Source organism: Pteropus alecto, unplaced genomic scaffold (assembly GCF_000325575.1).
Source record: "Pteropus alecto unplaced genomic scaffold, ASM32557v1 scaffold60, whole genome shotgun sequence".
Classification (NCBI taxonomy): domain Eukaryota; kingdom Metazoa; phylum Chordata; class Mammalia; order Chiroptera; family Pteropodidae; genus Pteropus; species Pteropus alecto.
This window is the reverse complement of record NW_006430726.1, coordinates 6003024-6018857: the sequence shown is the minus strand read 5'-3', so window position 1 is coordinate 6018857 and position 15834 is coordinate 6003024. Positions and strand designations below refer to the sequence as shown.

General features: G+C 54.9%; 1 protein-coding gene across 9 annotated transcripts in view; it reads right to left on the bottom strand.

Moving 5' to 3' along the window:
• Positions 1–139: 139 nt before the first annotated feature.
• LOC102896489 (bcl-2-related protein A1) overlaps positions 140–15834 on the bottom strand; it is a 44869-nt gene continuing 29174 nt past the window's right edge. For 3 of the 9 annotated variants that reach the window (XM_025050173.1, XM_025050174.1, XM_025050175.1), the window contains 4 exons: positions 9866–9932; positions 9182–9392; positions 7404–8642; positions 140–411 (listed from right to left, as the gene is read on the bottom strand). In XM_025050173.1, the coding sequence (XP_024905941.1) occupies positions 304–411; positions 7404–7820 (525 nt within the window). In that variant the 5' untranslated portion in view covers positions 7821–8642; positions 9182–9392; positions 9866–9932 and the 3' untranslated portion in view covers positions 140–303. Of the gene's footprint in view, positions 412–7403; positions 9149–9181; positions 9393–9865; positions 9933–10069; positions 10407–15320; positions 15461–15597; positions 15739–15834 lie in introns of those variants that run through there. The other 6 variants (XM_025050176.1, XM_025050170.1, XM_025050171.1 and 3 more) reach the window with 6 other exon arrangements.

Sequence of the window (15834 nt, the reverse complement as noted above, 5' to 3'; positions counted from 1 at the left end):
AGGCACGCCCTTAAGAAAATCCGCCACGGGGCAGAAAAGATACCGCCCTCCAGGTCCTCATCCCCTTAACTCAATACCTGTCCCCTGTCTCGAGCTTATCCCACAGCTGCACTCCCAGGCAAGACACATTACACAGAGACAGATACATATGATTTATTCATTAAAATGGGAATAAAATTTCCGTAGCTGGAACGTCAGGTTGCGTCATCGAAGTTGTTTAGAAGTAGAAGTACATGTTGGCAATACCTCTTGTAAGAGTCCAGAAAATTAGGTAGGTTTCGCAATACAGAGTGTCCTTTTCGGTCAATAGTATTGCTTCAGGAGAGAGAGCATTTCACAGATCTTTCCTGTAACTTCCAGAAAAGTCATCCAGCCAGATCTGGGTTCAAACTTCTTTACAAAGCCATTTTCCTATGAGAATAAATTTAACACTTTAAAAATCAGTGGAGAGGAAATCCCCTGCAATTAAAAAGCAAAGAAACTGTCATTTAAATAATGCAGAGGGTTAATCCCCTCTGTTCTTTCGCTAATTTTATTCTGTGCGTCTTCTTCATTGTTCTATCTCCGAGTCCAGGCCACTCTAGGGCAGCACCGTGCAACAGAAACACAGTGCGAGTCACATATGTCACGTTAATTTTTTAGCAGCCACATTTTTAAAAGGAAAAGAAATAGGCAAAATTAATTTTCAAACTCCGTTTGTCTAAAATAAGATGATTTCAACACGTAATCGCTATGAAATTTCTGAGATACTTGACGTTTTTGGTGTCAGAGCTTTACAGTCCGACGTGTACTTCGTGCTCACGGCCGATCCTAGGACAGGCTAGCCGCATTTCAACGGCCCAGCGTCACAAGACTAGTGGCTGCCACGTTGGACAGCAGCGCTCGAGAGGACAGTGTGTCATTTGCTCCCCTCTCTGGGCTGTCTGGCATCGACATACGCACCTTTGTAAACTCTAACGTGCTGAGTCATCGGAACTCGTAATAACGCTAGGTTAAACCCAGGCCTCCAAGCTATGAAAAGGTGGTTGTTTGTCTCTATTGCGGTTCATTCTCTTTTTGATCAGATATAGTGTGGACTGGGGGCTATTTAATTAATGTACGACTCCAAATTACAGAGCATCCTCAGTGTAAAGTACCTCCGAGATCGGCCAGCCTAATGCCCTCTTTTATTTTGACAAACGAGGAAACTGAGGCCAGAAAAAAGTTACCTAAGGTTACCCCACGTCTTAGTGCCTAGACCTGTCTGGGATGCAAACACTGTTCTGTTCACTCCACAGACTTCCGCATCGCCACCAAAAGGATTAGAGAATTGCTAAAATAATTTTTTGAAATGTCCATCTAGTAAACATTTGCTCTGCCGCGAGCCAGCTCCAGATTCTGGGGTTATAGATGCCTTCACGTAGTACACGGCCTCGTGTGACTAAAACTAAACCGAGCATGTCCCTGCAGTCCGAAGACACTTGAAAGCTCTGTGGCATCTTGGAATGGCTTTTGGGGCAGATCGACACCAGTCGGGGGAATTTCCCATTTTCAAGGCTGCCCAGGAAAGCCAGCTTCTGACCGCGGAGTCGTGCTCCCACACGTGCTCCTACACGTGCTCCTCTCGGTCTTCACCTTCCCTGCTGCCCAGACGCACACTCCGGCCACACACCCCTTCGGTGACAAACTCCCGCACTGATGGGGCAGCCAACAGCAATGTCTGTGATCACGTCAGGGATCACCATCTGCTCTGACTGAGCAGCTAACATGGCATCTTATGTACATTCAACTACTAAAGTGTAAACAAGGCAAAAAGGGGAGCTATATGAATATCAGTTTTAAAAAAAACCTATAAAAAACGAAAAGAACAGACTGGGAAAAGATTAACATTTACCATGAAAGAGTTCATTCAAATATCAAGAAAAATCAAGAAAAAACAAGAAAAATCAAGGCCTTAATAGTTAGAAAGGCAAAGACTATTAAAAAGAGAAATATAAAGCATTAACAAGTACGTGGGAAAAAATTCAATATTACTAGCTGTTCAATAAATCCACATTTTTCTACAACCTTACTGTTTTCTAGACCTATTAAATTGGCCTCGTTATGTTGAGTCTATTAAACCCTCAGAATCATGTTGAGTGGCACCACCCAGTGCTGGTAAAACTGCTGTGACTTATGTATACTTATACTCATTGGTAAGTAGTGTAACTGCACCCATACTGACGTGGTGACTGACGTACGCTCACACAATTGGGAATTGGTTAAGTAAATGATGACACTTAACCCCGGTGGAATACGCTGCAGACATTAGAAATGCTATCATGGAACATGTGGGAGGTCGAAAATATCTAACACGATGTTGCAGGAAGACACTCTTGTATATATCTCAACTGTAACTGCATATAATGTCTGCATGCAGCTTTTTCGGGTGGTGGGCGTGATTTTTCCTCTTTCGAAAATATTTTCTAATGATGCTATTTGTATCTTAAAACCGTTATGTAAAAATAAATATACAAAAAAGCATTCGCTATGCCGTCCGTAGTGTAGTATTTATACAAGGATGCCCAGATCTGGTTGTTTCTGGAAATAGTTTATTAAATTCAGCTACTTTGGTTTCAAGAAAGCCGAAAGCATAAAATAACATCCTGTATCATAATGCAAAGAAAATAAGCCCCTTGGGAGTTTGTTTTCAGCTGCGGGGAGACACCGCAGCTTGCTCCCATTTCTCTAGCGATCACGCGTTCATTTCTTCATTCACGTACTCGGTGACTGAGCACCGAGCACATGCTGGGAGATACTGGTGCACTAAACACTTGCTAAACAAACACTTGCCAAACTACCGTCACAGCCTAAATGCCCGTTATGGAGGCCGACGACGGACATGAGAGCAAGTGAACATGGAATGTGGTGTCCAGCCGTGCGGACGGTCACGGAGCATTAGAGCAGGGCCCAGCGGGGAGGGTGGCAGTGCGGGACTGAAATGGGAGGGTGCAGGGGACTCCTGTCGGGACGTGGCTTTGGAGCAGACACCTGAGTGGACGGGAGAAGGGGGCCATGCAGACTCCTGGGGGGAGAAGAGTCCGGGCAGAGGCAACGGCAAGCGCAAAGGCCCCGAGGGGAGAGAGAGCGTGCTTGGCTCACCCAGAGGCTGGATGAGAGGGGCTCACGGAAAACGCCCCCCGAGAGGCGCACAGGGACCAGGTCACGTTGGGCGGGCTTCGTGCACAGTGGTCAGGACTCTGCCTTTTTGCAGAGTTCGCAGGATGAACAGGGTTTGGGAGGGTCTTCATCAGGCCAGGACGTGGTCTAATGCAAGCCGTGAAATATCACTCTGGCTGCTATGTGGAGAATGGACCACAGCAGGGCAAGGGCAGAGGCGGCAGGATCCACAGACGGACTGAAGGGAGCTGAGCTGGGGACGACGCCCAGAGTTACAGAACTGGCGGTTAGGGAGCTTTCCTGAAGGACCCAGGGGACACCCGAGTGACATAGCTCCGGATGTTCCGTGAAACGAGTTAAAATCTCATGTGAAAACTCAAAAGAAATGTAAGAAGAATTTGGCCCCAAAATCTGTCATCAGAGGCTCTGCCAGAATATGTTAGATTGTATCACTTCACTGCTAGATTTAACATCTTTCGGAAATGTCTTCCTCAAACTGAACACTTACGTCAATTACCTGCATGTCTCTTTTTGTCCTTTTATTTGCCTCAAATGGACCAGATCATCATTTAGAGTAAGATGATCATGCTCCTCGTGACTCAGGCTGTCACCCGCTGGTTGCTCAGAGAGCACCAACCGACTGCACGTCCCCGCTCTCAAAGGGGTTTTCTTTCAGTGTTAGAGTGGCTTTAAGAATTACATATTTAAACCTCCTGGACTTTCCGAGCTACACTCCATCGTGTTACCGTATTTGACGGTTTACAAAGCACTCTTCCAGAAACGGTCTTTAGTCTTCTGACCTCCCTTCGAAGGTGGGTATCATTGCCACGGTATCACATCACATCATGTCAGTCACGGGGGCGTCGCGTCGCCCGGTCCATCAACGGGAACTGGTGGGGCGCCTCCTATGCAACACGCCCGACGCCCAGCACGACGTGCAGGCGCGGACCTGACTCCCGGGTGGAGCTCAGGCTGCGTGTCCCTCCCTCTCCCCCAGCGCGGGCGCGGACACGGGGCTGCTTTCCTGCAGCGGGGAAGGGGGACAGCCGCCTGGGGCGAGATGAACCGATCGCCTCGGGGACAGTCTAATGGTTCCTGAGAGCCATCCTCGCCTCGGAATGCTGAAGCAGCTGGAGGATAGCTCGCGCCCTCCCGTCAGACCGTGAGAGCGCCCAGCCGTCCTCGCGCTTCAGATCCGTGGAGGGGACGGGAGGCAATGATGGTAAAGTGGAAGAGGCATAAAAAGAGAGACGAGAAACAGAAAACAGAAGAAGGAAGGATGGGAAGGGGACGGAACGTCGAGCGTGCCGATGAGATGAGAAAGAATGAGTTCGGGAATCACGAATCCCGCCGTGCAGAGCGGGCATCCACACTGCCTCGAGGGCATCCGTTTTAGACGGTGACAAACATCGAACTGTAGCTGACCATATAATTGATGGCGATTAAATGTATTCGGGAGCGTCAGGCAACACTACTGTGAATAATAACAAGTATGGAGTATTTATTTGCAGACACTGTTCTTGGTGCTTTATCTATAACGAACTGATTGCATCCTTCACTGGTCCCAGGAGGAAGATGGCAGCCGTCTCCCGGAGGAGGAAATGAGGCTTGGAGAAGGGAAGGGGCTTGTGTCATCACACAGGTAGTGAGTGCTCCGGCCTAGTAAGGAACGCAGGTCCTGCTGCTGCAGAGCGGGCGCTGTGACTGTCTGCACTGTCCCCACAGCCCACGTCCTTGAGCCAAAAGTTTCACGAGGTCTCTGGGCACATTTACAATTTACTTAAATAAAGGGTATTCTCCAGTTGTAGCTGGAGTCCGTGGCAAGCAAATGTGGACAATTCACAGGGCGATGGAGCATGTGCTTTGTAATCGGTCATGTGTTTTGAGAGTTTTTTCAGGACAGTGGAAAGAGAAGCTAATGCTGGTGTCTTGATAAGTTGCAAAATGCCTCTCTACTGTCCTTGTCTTCCTGTGGGCTACTTGACTCTAGCAGCACAGGCATGTGACTGTGCCCTTTCCCCCGAAATGAATCATTCCAGAGTAAGTCTATTCCTTTGAGCAGATCTGTCAACAGCGCCGTGAGAGAAGGCACCAGTCTGCCCGGCCAGTGTGTCCTGACTCAAGGTCTCATGTGCGCCAGGAAAGGAATGTTGAGGTTCTTTTGAAATGACATTTTAGAGTGTTTCCGTCCCGCCTCACACCTGAGTTACTCAGGTGTCAAAGTCGAGAGCGTGAGTTCTGTCTAAGGACTCTGCGAAGGCTGGGTGTGCGTGTGCGTGTGCGTGTGCACACACGTCTTCCCGAGGCAGGCTCCCCTGCCACACTCACACTTACCCCCGTGCCTCCCTGAAAGATGAGGACGCTTCTAGAAGTTCTCAGAGGCAATTCCACACCTCTGCTGATCACGAGTTCCAGGAGCTCACACCATTTATTGTTAAGAAGTTATATTTTTAAGTAACGTTGCTGTCGCTGTGTCCCAGGTACTTTACTGGGCATTGGGAAGAGTCCAGAACAGGGAGCCCTTACCAATGAGCATTTCTTTCCAGGCTCACGCGTGGGCCTCTGTGCTAGGGAATGTCTGCCTTCGCTCGAAAGCTACACAGCACAGCTGAGCTTCCCACGGGCCCTTCGGGACCCCTGCCCACAGCCAGCAGCAGGAAACATGACTTAATACCTCACATGCTTCACCTCACCCCAAGCCAGTCTGGATTAGAAAAAGAGTTCCAGGAAGAAAAGGTGACTGAGCCGGGGGAGTGGTTACAATGAGCCCCATCATTACGCAGGAGAGCCTCAGACAAAAGGCAAAAGAATGAGAAATGTGAGTACGTCAAGTTTTCAAACTTTTACAAAGACTGAAGACATCTACGGTTCTAAAAGATGGAGAGCGAATTAGAACACATCTGCTACCTATATAAAAATAATTTCTATCTAGACTATTCAAAGAATTCCTACAAATCAGGGAGAAGAAGGCTGATAGGAAAATGGGCAAAGGATATAAATAGGCAATTCCCTCAGTAAGAACTGCCCATGGTCCATAAACCATTGATCAATACGAAACGCTCAATACGAAAAGATGCTCAATATGAAAAGATGCTCAACCTCACTGGTAATCAAGGAAACAAGAATTAAACACCTAGATAATGAGACATGTTTTTTAACCGACAGAATAGGGAACTGATGAGATGGCCACAAGGTAGTCTGAATCAGCCGGGGCCAGGGAGCCGTCCTCACACCCCGCCGAGCGGTGATGGGGTTGCTACTTGGTAGAAACGCTTTGGAGGCCAAGGGTCCAACAAACTGAAAAATACACGTGCACCATGCCAGTAATTCCACATCCCGGTATCCAGCTTAGAAAAACACACACACACACACCGGGAAGACATGAACAAAGACAGTCAACGAAGCGTTGTTCGTGAGAGTCAACTCTGGAAATAACCTAAATATCCACCGGCCAAAAAGGCCAGACATTCAACAGCATTTGCACACAACAGCATGTATGCAGCACTCCTTAAAAAGTACTATTTTTAAATAGCCTTGGTTGAAAAAAAGCAGAGTGCACTATTTATACGTGGGAAAAAATTTTCCAAGGCAGGACTAGGCATATTTTCTATGGCTGTAGTTAATAGCAAGGTTTTGCATGTAAAATAATTGATAACTGGTTACCTCTGGGGAGAAGGAAGGGCAGGCCAGGATTGGGGGTTTGGGGAGAGGATCCATGGGGACACAAGGCTTTAAAAAAGCTAAATATTCACTGTGTTGGGATATGAAGCACGTTATCTGCTGCGAAAGGCCCCTGATCAACACGAGTTCTCACACAGGCCCCACACGTGACCCTGGCTTTTTGAGGCATTAATAATAACGTGAATTTTTATTTGGAAATTCTTGAATAAAGTTTCTTTCTGGTGGTGGTGCAGTACCTTGTTTTTTTTATCAATAAGCTTGAACAGCCAGAATTTGTTATATTAGGAAACTAGGAAAAAAATCTATCTGTAAGCCCCGAACTTGCAAAAATTTGCACCTGCCTTTTGCAACATAACAAATAACCTAAATACAACAGTGTCTAATACCAACTCTTCCGGCACTAAGTCTCTGTTGTCATGACGACCCCAGCAAACGTTAAGTTCTAGACCAGGCTCTGCCCTGCCGACTCTGAAAACGGATTAGAGAGGTGTTTGAAAATACAAGCCACACTCTTTTAACTGGCAAGGAAACGCCATTCCTATTCCAAGGGAAAGAACAATGAAGACGACTTCCGTCGCACATACCCAGCCTCCGTTCTGCCGTATCCACTCTCCCGTGTTTTTCGCTATGAACTCGGCGACGAAGTAAGAAATCTCCTGGTGAGGATCCACGTCTGGGCCCATCCGCTCTTCGAGCAGTTTCTTGATGAGGATGCCTTCGAAGGCGAATATGGTCACAATCCTCCCCCAGTTGATGACGCCGTCTTCGAACTCCTTCTCCATCACCTGATTGAATATTCTTCTGGCCGTTTCTACGGACACAACATCGAAGTTGTCCAAGCACGGTTTCAGACTCCTCTCCACTTCCTTCTGGACGGAAAAAGCCACATCTTGTAACACCCTGGAAGCTCTGCTGGGCCCAGACCCGGGCTGCGGTATCTGCAGGACGTGCTTCAGATAGTCCTGGGCCAGCGTGTGGATGTAGCCGAACTCGCGGTCCATCACCTTCTCCCTCTCGAGCTTGTTCCCCGGGCAGCGGCTGAGGCAATCTGAAGCCAAAGCTCAGAGCGCGGCGGGACGTGCCCCACAGTGACACCCGGGGCTGGCGGAATTTCTGCTTGCATCACGCAGTCTCCTCCCCGCGAGGTACTTTCGTGGGTAGGCTCTGTGTGTGAAAGTAAAAGCTCCTCATGTGAAAGAGGAAAATTCTCTGACAGGCCACTTCCTCATCCTGCCAGCTGTTAATTCAGCTTTTGGTCTTGAGTGCAGAGATGTGGAGGAACCGGAATCCCCACACGCGGCCGGTGGGAAGCAGCGTGCCGCGGCTGCGTGAGAGCCCGGCTGCTCCTCAGCAGGTTAAACGCAGACGTACTGCACGACCGGCCAGTCCGCGTGTAAGGACACGTCCCCAAAAGAACAAAACAGGAGCGCGGACGAATCCTAAACACCGATGCTCGCAGCGGCGTTGGGTACGACAGCCAAAAGGTGTCGATGACCCTCAGGTCCGCCCACGGATGCACAAGCCGTGGAATACGGTGCTGACACACGCTACGGCGTGGATGAATCTCAGAAGCGTCAGGTGACGAGAGCCAACACGTGAGATGTTCATAATCGGCAAAGCCACGGAGACAGACAGCACACGGGTGGCTGCTGGGGCCCCGGGGCGGGACCGGGAACTGCTCACGAGGCACAGGGTTTCGTGGCGTGATGAAAATGTTTGGGGGTTCATCATACAGCGTGGGGGTGACACAGCGTTGTGAATGTACTGAACGCCACTGGACTGTTCGCTTTAAAATGGGTCGTTTTATATTATGTGGATTCGACCTGCCAAAAAGAAGTCTTAGGCGCAGCCCAGTGCCTGAGTAGATTAATGAAAATTTGGAATGGAGGTTCAAACGCCTGGGTAATGGGGAGGGCAGGGACGCGGAGGGGGAGGCGAGGAGGGTGTCTCCTGTCTCTACTTCCTATTTCCTCTAGAACTTCTGACAGATAGAAAACAGAGCACTGCTTTAACCCGACGCCCTTGATTCAGGAATTGCCCAACGTGCGGATGAGAAATTAGGGCACCAGAAAGAGCACTCTGCTTGGAGGCAGAGGGCCCCGATGTGGCCCCAGCCAAACCCGTGTGCCCTGGGTGTGGAACGTGAGACAGTGCAGACCTCGGAGGGCCGCAGCGAGGTGAGTGAACGGCCACGCCTGGAACCAGGTGGCCGCTCGGTCCACGCTAGCGTCCGTCACTCTCTCGCGGGCTGACGGACCAGGCTCCCCCACAAGGGCGTGAGTAAGTGCAGCGAAGTGCACACCTGCTGTCTCATCAGCTTTGCCGGCCATTCTGGCAAAGGTGGCAGACACGGCGAACTTACCAGCTAAGGGCAGTGCTGGGGGCTTGGGGCGGGTTTCAGGTCTCACCAGGCACATGGCGATTACGGCAGTTGGGGACGACACCGGCGGCCGGTGCTGCTAGCAGGCGTGGGGAACAGGAGACCTCTCGGCGTCCCTGGAGAAACCGCTTCGCTGGCTTTTTCTGTCCACGTGTGGAATGACGGGTTCTTTGCATCAGGGTCTAATGAAGAGCTGCAAACGGGAAGAAAAGTCACACACAACTTGTATTTCTGAACTATTGCCAAGGAGCCAAGGAGAAGCGGAGCTGCTTGGCGTGCTGGTTAGCAGGGCACTGTGCGCCCACGCACGCGCTCTCAGACCTCCTCCCGCAGGACGGAGCTGGCCAGGGCCCCCGCGGCTCCGCTCCGCACCCCCACGGGCTGCACCGCAGGCCGACCCCCGAGCACGGCCGAGCAGGGCCGGTGCGGAGGGTGCTCCCGGAAGCCAGCCTCCTTTGAAGGGTGACTCTGACCCCAGAACCGTCTCAGCTTTGTGGGGCCCGTCTTAGCTTCTTGCACCGCAGCCCCGGGCTCTCCGTTCCCGCCTCCCTGCCTTCTCTCCTTCCGCGAGCTCGGCCCTGCGCTGTGGGCGGACGGCGCCCCCGGCTGCTTCCAGCACCCCTGGCTGCTTCCAGCACCCTGCCCATCTTCCCGCCCGGCACTTACCCCGAGAACTCGCCCGCCGCGTTCTCCCCCGGCACCGTCTTCTCGGAGCACTGAACCGGCATGGGACCTGCAGAGAGCGAAGGCACACACGGACATGTGGCCGGGCCTCTTCTCCAAGACCTCCCGGGGAAGCCCTCCCGCTCCCTCCGAGACTGCGCCCGCGGGCCCGCGGGAGCACGGAGCCAAGAGCAGGCAGCTTTCCACCTCGGATCGCCATCGCGTGTCATGAAAACCACGGAGAGGATGGGGAACCTGTCTCCTCCTCCCTCGCACTTCCTGGCGGTGAGTTTCTAGAACAATAGTAATACGTGCAGTTTAAAAGCTGCAATGCCAGGGTCGCCCTCTTTTCTCTCTTGCCGATGCCCAAGCCTGGACCCCGGGAAGGCAGGGGGCTGGTCCTTGCTGGATCGGTGAAATGTGCTCAGATCACACTGGGGCCGAGCACGTTTGGGGTCTATGTTCCTGACCTGCTGGATCCATAAAGGAGTTGCTTTAAAAACTCTTAAATAGTGTGGTCGGCTTTCGTTTATTTTGGAGAGTTCCCAAATAATCCCTTTTCACAGATGGACAGGAGACAGAAAGGCAAGATCTTTGCAAAACAAACACCGGGAGGAGCGAGGCGGGCTGCAGGGGAGGGTGGGACGGAGGTAAGCGGCTGACCAAGAAGCAGGCGTGAAGACGCAGGGCAGTCTCCGTTCTCACTGTGAGCGGGGTCCGTGTGCACCAGGGCCTGTCTATGGGGCTACAAGGACCCGGACATCGTCCCCCAACCCGAGCCACTCTGTTCACATGTGGAATTTTGTGTGAGATTGGGGAGGGGGCTGCCCCAGAAAGGGTAAGGTCCGGAGCCAAACGTGTATTCGGTTACTCCATAAGCTGCGGCCGAGCGCTGGGGTTGTGAGGTGTGGGGGCGAAGCTTCTGCCCCTGGAGAATCCGGTCTAGGGGAGACTGCTCCACGTCGCCGGGGGTCGGAGGGACTGCGGAGCGAGCAGCTGCAGGACGTTGCTGCAAGACAGCTTCAGCGCGGGGCCCTCCTGGAACCCAAGCCAAGGCCATGCAGCGGGCCTGAGGGCACGTGGTCTCCCAGTGTCTGCACAGCTCTCTGACTGTGGCGCTCCCGTGCCCGTTCGGCCCACGGGGCTCTGCCGGAGAAGCGTGGAGCCCTGCCAGGGGCTCGGGGAGCCAGCAGCGTTTCCCACGAGAGTGACGGTGACGAGGGCGGGGACCGTGCTAAGAAGGAGCGGCTCCAGCGGTGACGTGCCCCGTGGCAGCTGTCATCACACGCACGCCCCGCAGCCTCAGGTCTACTTGCCGTGCCGACGCCACCTGCCGCATCTGTGCCCGGTGCCGGTTGCCTGCCACTCCCGCCAAACCAGCCCCCAGAACAGAGGCTCAAACCACCCCACACATTCTGCCCACGGGCGTGAAATTCGGGGGTCCTCCAAGGGGGGCCGGCCTCTGCCCCATGCCTGGGGGTGGCTGGGATGCCCGCTGCAGCTGGGCCGGAACCGCTGGGCGCCGCACGGTTCTCCGGCACGGTGAGCAACTCCCGGCTCCCCTTCCCACGTGGTGGCTCAAGGTGCCAAGAGCAAGTGTTCCCGTGACACGTGCAGGAGGCAGACGGCCTTTTTTAAACCAGCTGAGAGCTCACATCTCTGTCACACCGCGCCGGCAGAAGCCGTCACACGCCTGCCCGGAGGCGAGGGGAGCAAACAGCCCGCTTTTACTGATGAGAGGGGCGTCGAAGAACATGTGGCCACGTTTTAAAACTGCCACAGCGTGCGACTTACATGCAAGGTCACCTGCACGGTCGTGCGGTTTAACCAGCGCCACCTTCGCACAATCCCTCGGGATGGTGAGTCAGGGAGGCAGCTCCGATCTTGAGGGGACCCAGGGAGCACTCCGGAGCCAGCCCGCCCGCTGTACTGCCACCAGGCTACCCCCGGACCTGCACCCTCTGGGGACGGAAGTGTCCCACGTGGGCTGAGGGGTAGATCTCGGGCCTCTGTCACTAGCCCACCCCCTGCTCCAACGAAGGAGCAGAAGGCAGTGACTGACTGAGGGTCAGTTCTGATGGGGACACGAGGGAAGGACCCCGACACATCCCTGGCTGACGAGTGGCCAAAGGGTCCCACCGCTGAGACAAGGGTCCTCGGGAGCGTGACCTCACAGGCCCCACTGAGGTCAACTTCCTTTTTCTCCAGAGGTGGAGCCTGGGCGGAAAGTTGCTGGGGTTTCGGCTGCTGCAGAGGCGGCGGCTCAGGGCGGCTCAGGGGAACTCCCAGCCCTGGCTCCTCGCTGGGGTTTCGGCTGCTGCAGAGGCGGCGGCTCAGGGGAACTCCCAGCCCTGGCTCCTCGTTCCTCAGAGCTGAGCACGGCCACGTCTCATCTCTGAGGCCCGGCCAGGGCAAGTCCTCTGCAGAGGACGATGGTCTTCAGTGGTGACGCGGGGGGGAGGGCACGATGTGCACAAGAAGCCACCTGCATGCCTGTCCTCTCCTCTGCTCCAGCGGGCCAAGCCTGGACGATCAGGGGGGGCAGCCCGCTCCCCATCAAGAAAGCCAGTGGCCCGATGCTACAGGGCACCTGGCGGGAGCGGGCTTTCTATCTGAGGAGACGAACTTCCAGGAAATCCTCTGTGGGCACAAGCAAGCGGGGCTTCCCCCCGTCGTCCTGCTGCGTCTGGGGGCAGGAGCACCTGGTCGTGAGCCGAGGCCGGGAGGGAAGGACACGTGTCGACAAACGTGGCGCGTGGGGGAGGATGTTTAAGCTAAGGTTGTAGCGGCAACGGGGAGACGGAGGAGGAAGGAGTGGGGGAGGCCGAAACCGTGCGTGGTCCCACGCAGACAGAGCATCCGAGCGCACCATGTAACGATGCACCGATCCGCCCCTCGGCCTCTGCGCACCTGTGTGCAGGTGTGCGCTCAGCCCAGTCTTCCCGCACCCTGTCTTACTGGAACACCCAGTGCTCGTTTCATCCACCAGCTCAGGGAGCTCCTCCCCACACTCCAGGGGGTGCTCTGGCTGGACGCTGACCCCGGGGGCTTCCCCGGCTCCGGAGCGTGGCCCCTCCTTTTCCCACCGTGTCTCCAAACCCGAGCCAGGACAGCCGTCAGCGTGCGCCCCGCAGCAGTCTGTGCCTGCGAAGTAGCAAAGCTCAGTGTCACTTCGCATGGCGGACCCTCTGCTCGACTGCAGACCGGCCGCGCTGCCAGGCAGAGGCCGCCTCACTTATCTCTGTCCCTCAGAAGGCCCAGCACAGAGCTGTGCACGACAGACAATGCTGGACTTGCTCTCAGCCCCGCCGACGCCACGTAACTCACATATGGTCCACTCCACCGCCAGGCCGATGCCGCGGCAGAAGCTGAACCGGTTTCTCTGTCAAGTTTCACTCAGCAAAGCGAAAGCAAAATCTTCTCTTCCCAAATGTCACCTCGGGGGAAGTCCACGAGAAATGCCGACTTGAATAGGACCTTCGAGTGATTCGGGCAGAGGGCGCTGGACTTTTCCACTACCCTAAATGAAATGGCAAAGGGATCAACCCAAGAGAAGGAAGCAGAAGTGTGCTGCCTGTGACGGCGAGTGGCATCGGGCCCACGGAGGGCAACTCTCTGTGGCGGCCAGGAACTCAGGACACTTTCCCCACGGGGCAAGGCGCAGAGGCCCAGGGCCTGCACTCGGCCACGCAGCATGGGCGCCTCGCTTGGGTACGTGCCCAGCAGTGGAACTGCAGGTCGTGTGAGTGGGCTTTTTTTTTTTTTTTTTTTGGTAAGGTTGAGCTTTAATTTTTAGAAACTGCCCAACTCTGTTCCAAAGTGATGGTACCATTTTGTGCTTCGGTCAACACAGAAGGGGCCCAAGCACCCCACGTCCTGCCAACACTGGTGCTGTGGTCTCTTAGTGTTCGTTTCGTGAGTGCACAGTGACATCTCATCGTGCTTTTAATTTGTGTCTTCACGACTCATGAGGCTGAGCATCTCTTTGTATCTGTTGACCATTTGCGTACCTTCCTTTTGTGAAGCCTGTATTAAAATTTTTTGTCCATTCATTCAGGAAAACGAAAACAAAAGCAAACTTGGCGTGACTGATCCATGAGGAAGGGATTTCCGTGGGAGGTGACGGGGCCTCGGCAGGGTTATGGGCCCGACTGGAGGGGAGCGGAGGGGACAGGGCTGACAGGCTTTGGGGGAGAGGGGGCTGCTGGGACGCTCAGCAGGACCCCTGAGCAGACCGGAGAAGGGCGACGTCACCCCTGCAAGCACTGCCACCGTCTGCGCCTCGGGCCTGGGCAGGTGAAGCCTTCTCAGCGAGATCGGCAGCAGTGCAGAGGGTCGGGCCTGCAAGCTGTCGGGGCAGTGACTGGGGACAGCACTTCAGCACCAGCTGCTCCCGTAATAAACGCCCAGAACTCCACACGGCACATGGACGATCGTTCCCACGCCCCCACCCGCGGCGCACGGCCGACAGGGCCGAGCGACCAGGGCCACCCTGCACCAGGCCCAGGCCTGCTCCACCTGCGTCTCCCTCCTGTGGGACCAGTGGCCGACAGGACTGTTCCCGTGGAGGCGGCAGCACAGAGTGCAGGCCCAGCCACAGGAGCCCAGCTCAAGCCTGAGTCGCACCTGTGAGCTCCCCCACCTTTGACAAAGCAAGTCACATGGCCAGTCCGCCAGAGGGAGGGGGTGCGTATCCTCTAAACACTCAGCCCTACTGTTCTGTGGGCTCGCCAGGAAGTCCGTGCCCGGGCAAAGACGCGTGCGTCCTCCCCGGTCCACTCACGTAGTGGCCGCCTGTTCTTTGTCTGCCCTGGACCCTTCCCTTTCTCCCGAGAAACCTTCTGCTCGCCAGCCCCGCTGCGTGGTTCCGACTGGAGCTGTGGGGTTTGCTGCACACCCCGGCCCCCTGACCGCAGGGGGCCGATCCGGGGGAGGCACGTGGCCCACGTGCGCCCTCCGTCTAAGTGCTGTTTTGACAACGCGATAAGTGTGACAGACACGGCCTCTCCATGTGCGCGGTCGGGCCTCCGCTGGCTGTTTCCTTGGAAAGGAAGTCGGGGAAAGTGAATGAACCCCACGAACCCTTACGCAGAGAGGAGAGGAGACGGCGGACGGGGAGGGGTCCTGGTGGCCGTCAAGTCCGTGCCTCCAGTCGCTCCATCCCACACCCCGGGCGAGTTCTTCCTTTCCCCCAGGCAGACGGGCTTCCCTGCCTGTGTGAGGGGCCGACACACGCATTTCCCCTCAGGGTCCCGAGAGCAGGCCCTGCTCCACTGAGCGTCGCTGAAGAAGGGTCAGGACAGTTTCCTGAGACAGAAATGCTGGTCCCAGGAGGTGGGTGAGCCCCGCTGCCCTGCGTGGGTGGGGACGGGCCCTCCCAGCCTCTGCTCTTCCGGTTCACAGACCTGCACCGCCCCGGGGGTGCGAAGCCATGGGGTCCGCGCGGGGCCGTCTGTGGCTGCCCCCTCCTGCTCCCTCTGCTCCCATCCTGCCTGGACTCGTTCCTGCGACGATCCCACAATCTCCTAGGCCAGCAACCCCGTTCCTCACGCCTGGATCGCTCCCATCAGCAAGACACACGTTTGAAATTCCTGTCATCTTGAAAGAAAAAGAAAAACCTGCCCGGCTCCCACATCCCTGCGGCTACCACTTCCAGTCCCCGCCTGGGCGCCCGGTCCCGCCTCCTCCCCCTTCCTCCTCCCTCCAAGCCGCCCCCCTCAGCCCTCCGTCCTCACCATCCCATCTCTTTGGAGGACTTTTCTGTAACTGCACCGTCAGCGACCTTGGCTGTGAGCGGGGAGACCCACACGCTCGTCTGATTAACCCTCTCAAAGGCCACACGCTGGATCGCACGAGGCAGCGGGAACCACACTGAACTGGAGAGGGCAGCTTCGTTACCTCGTGAGCAGCCTCATAAAGCAGAATTTAAAGTCTGCTCCTTCGACGGAAACTGACACTTGACACGTATTTTA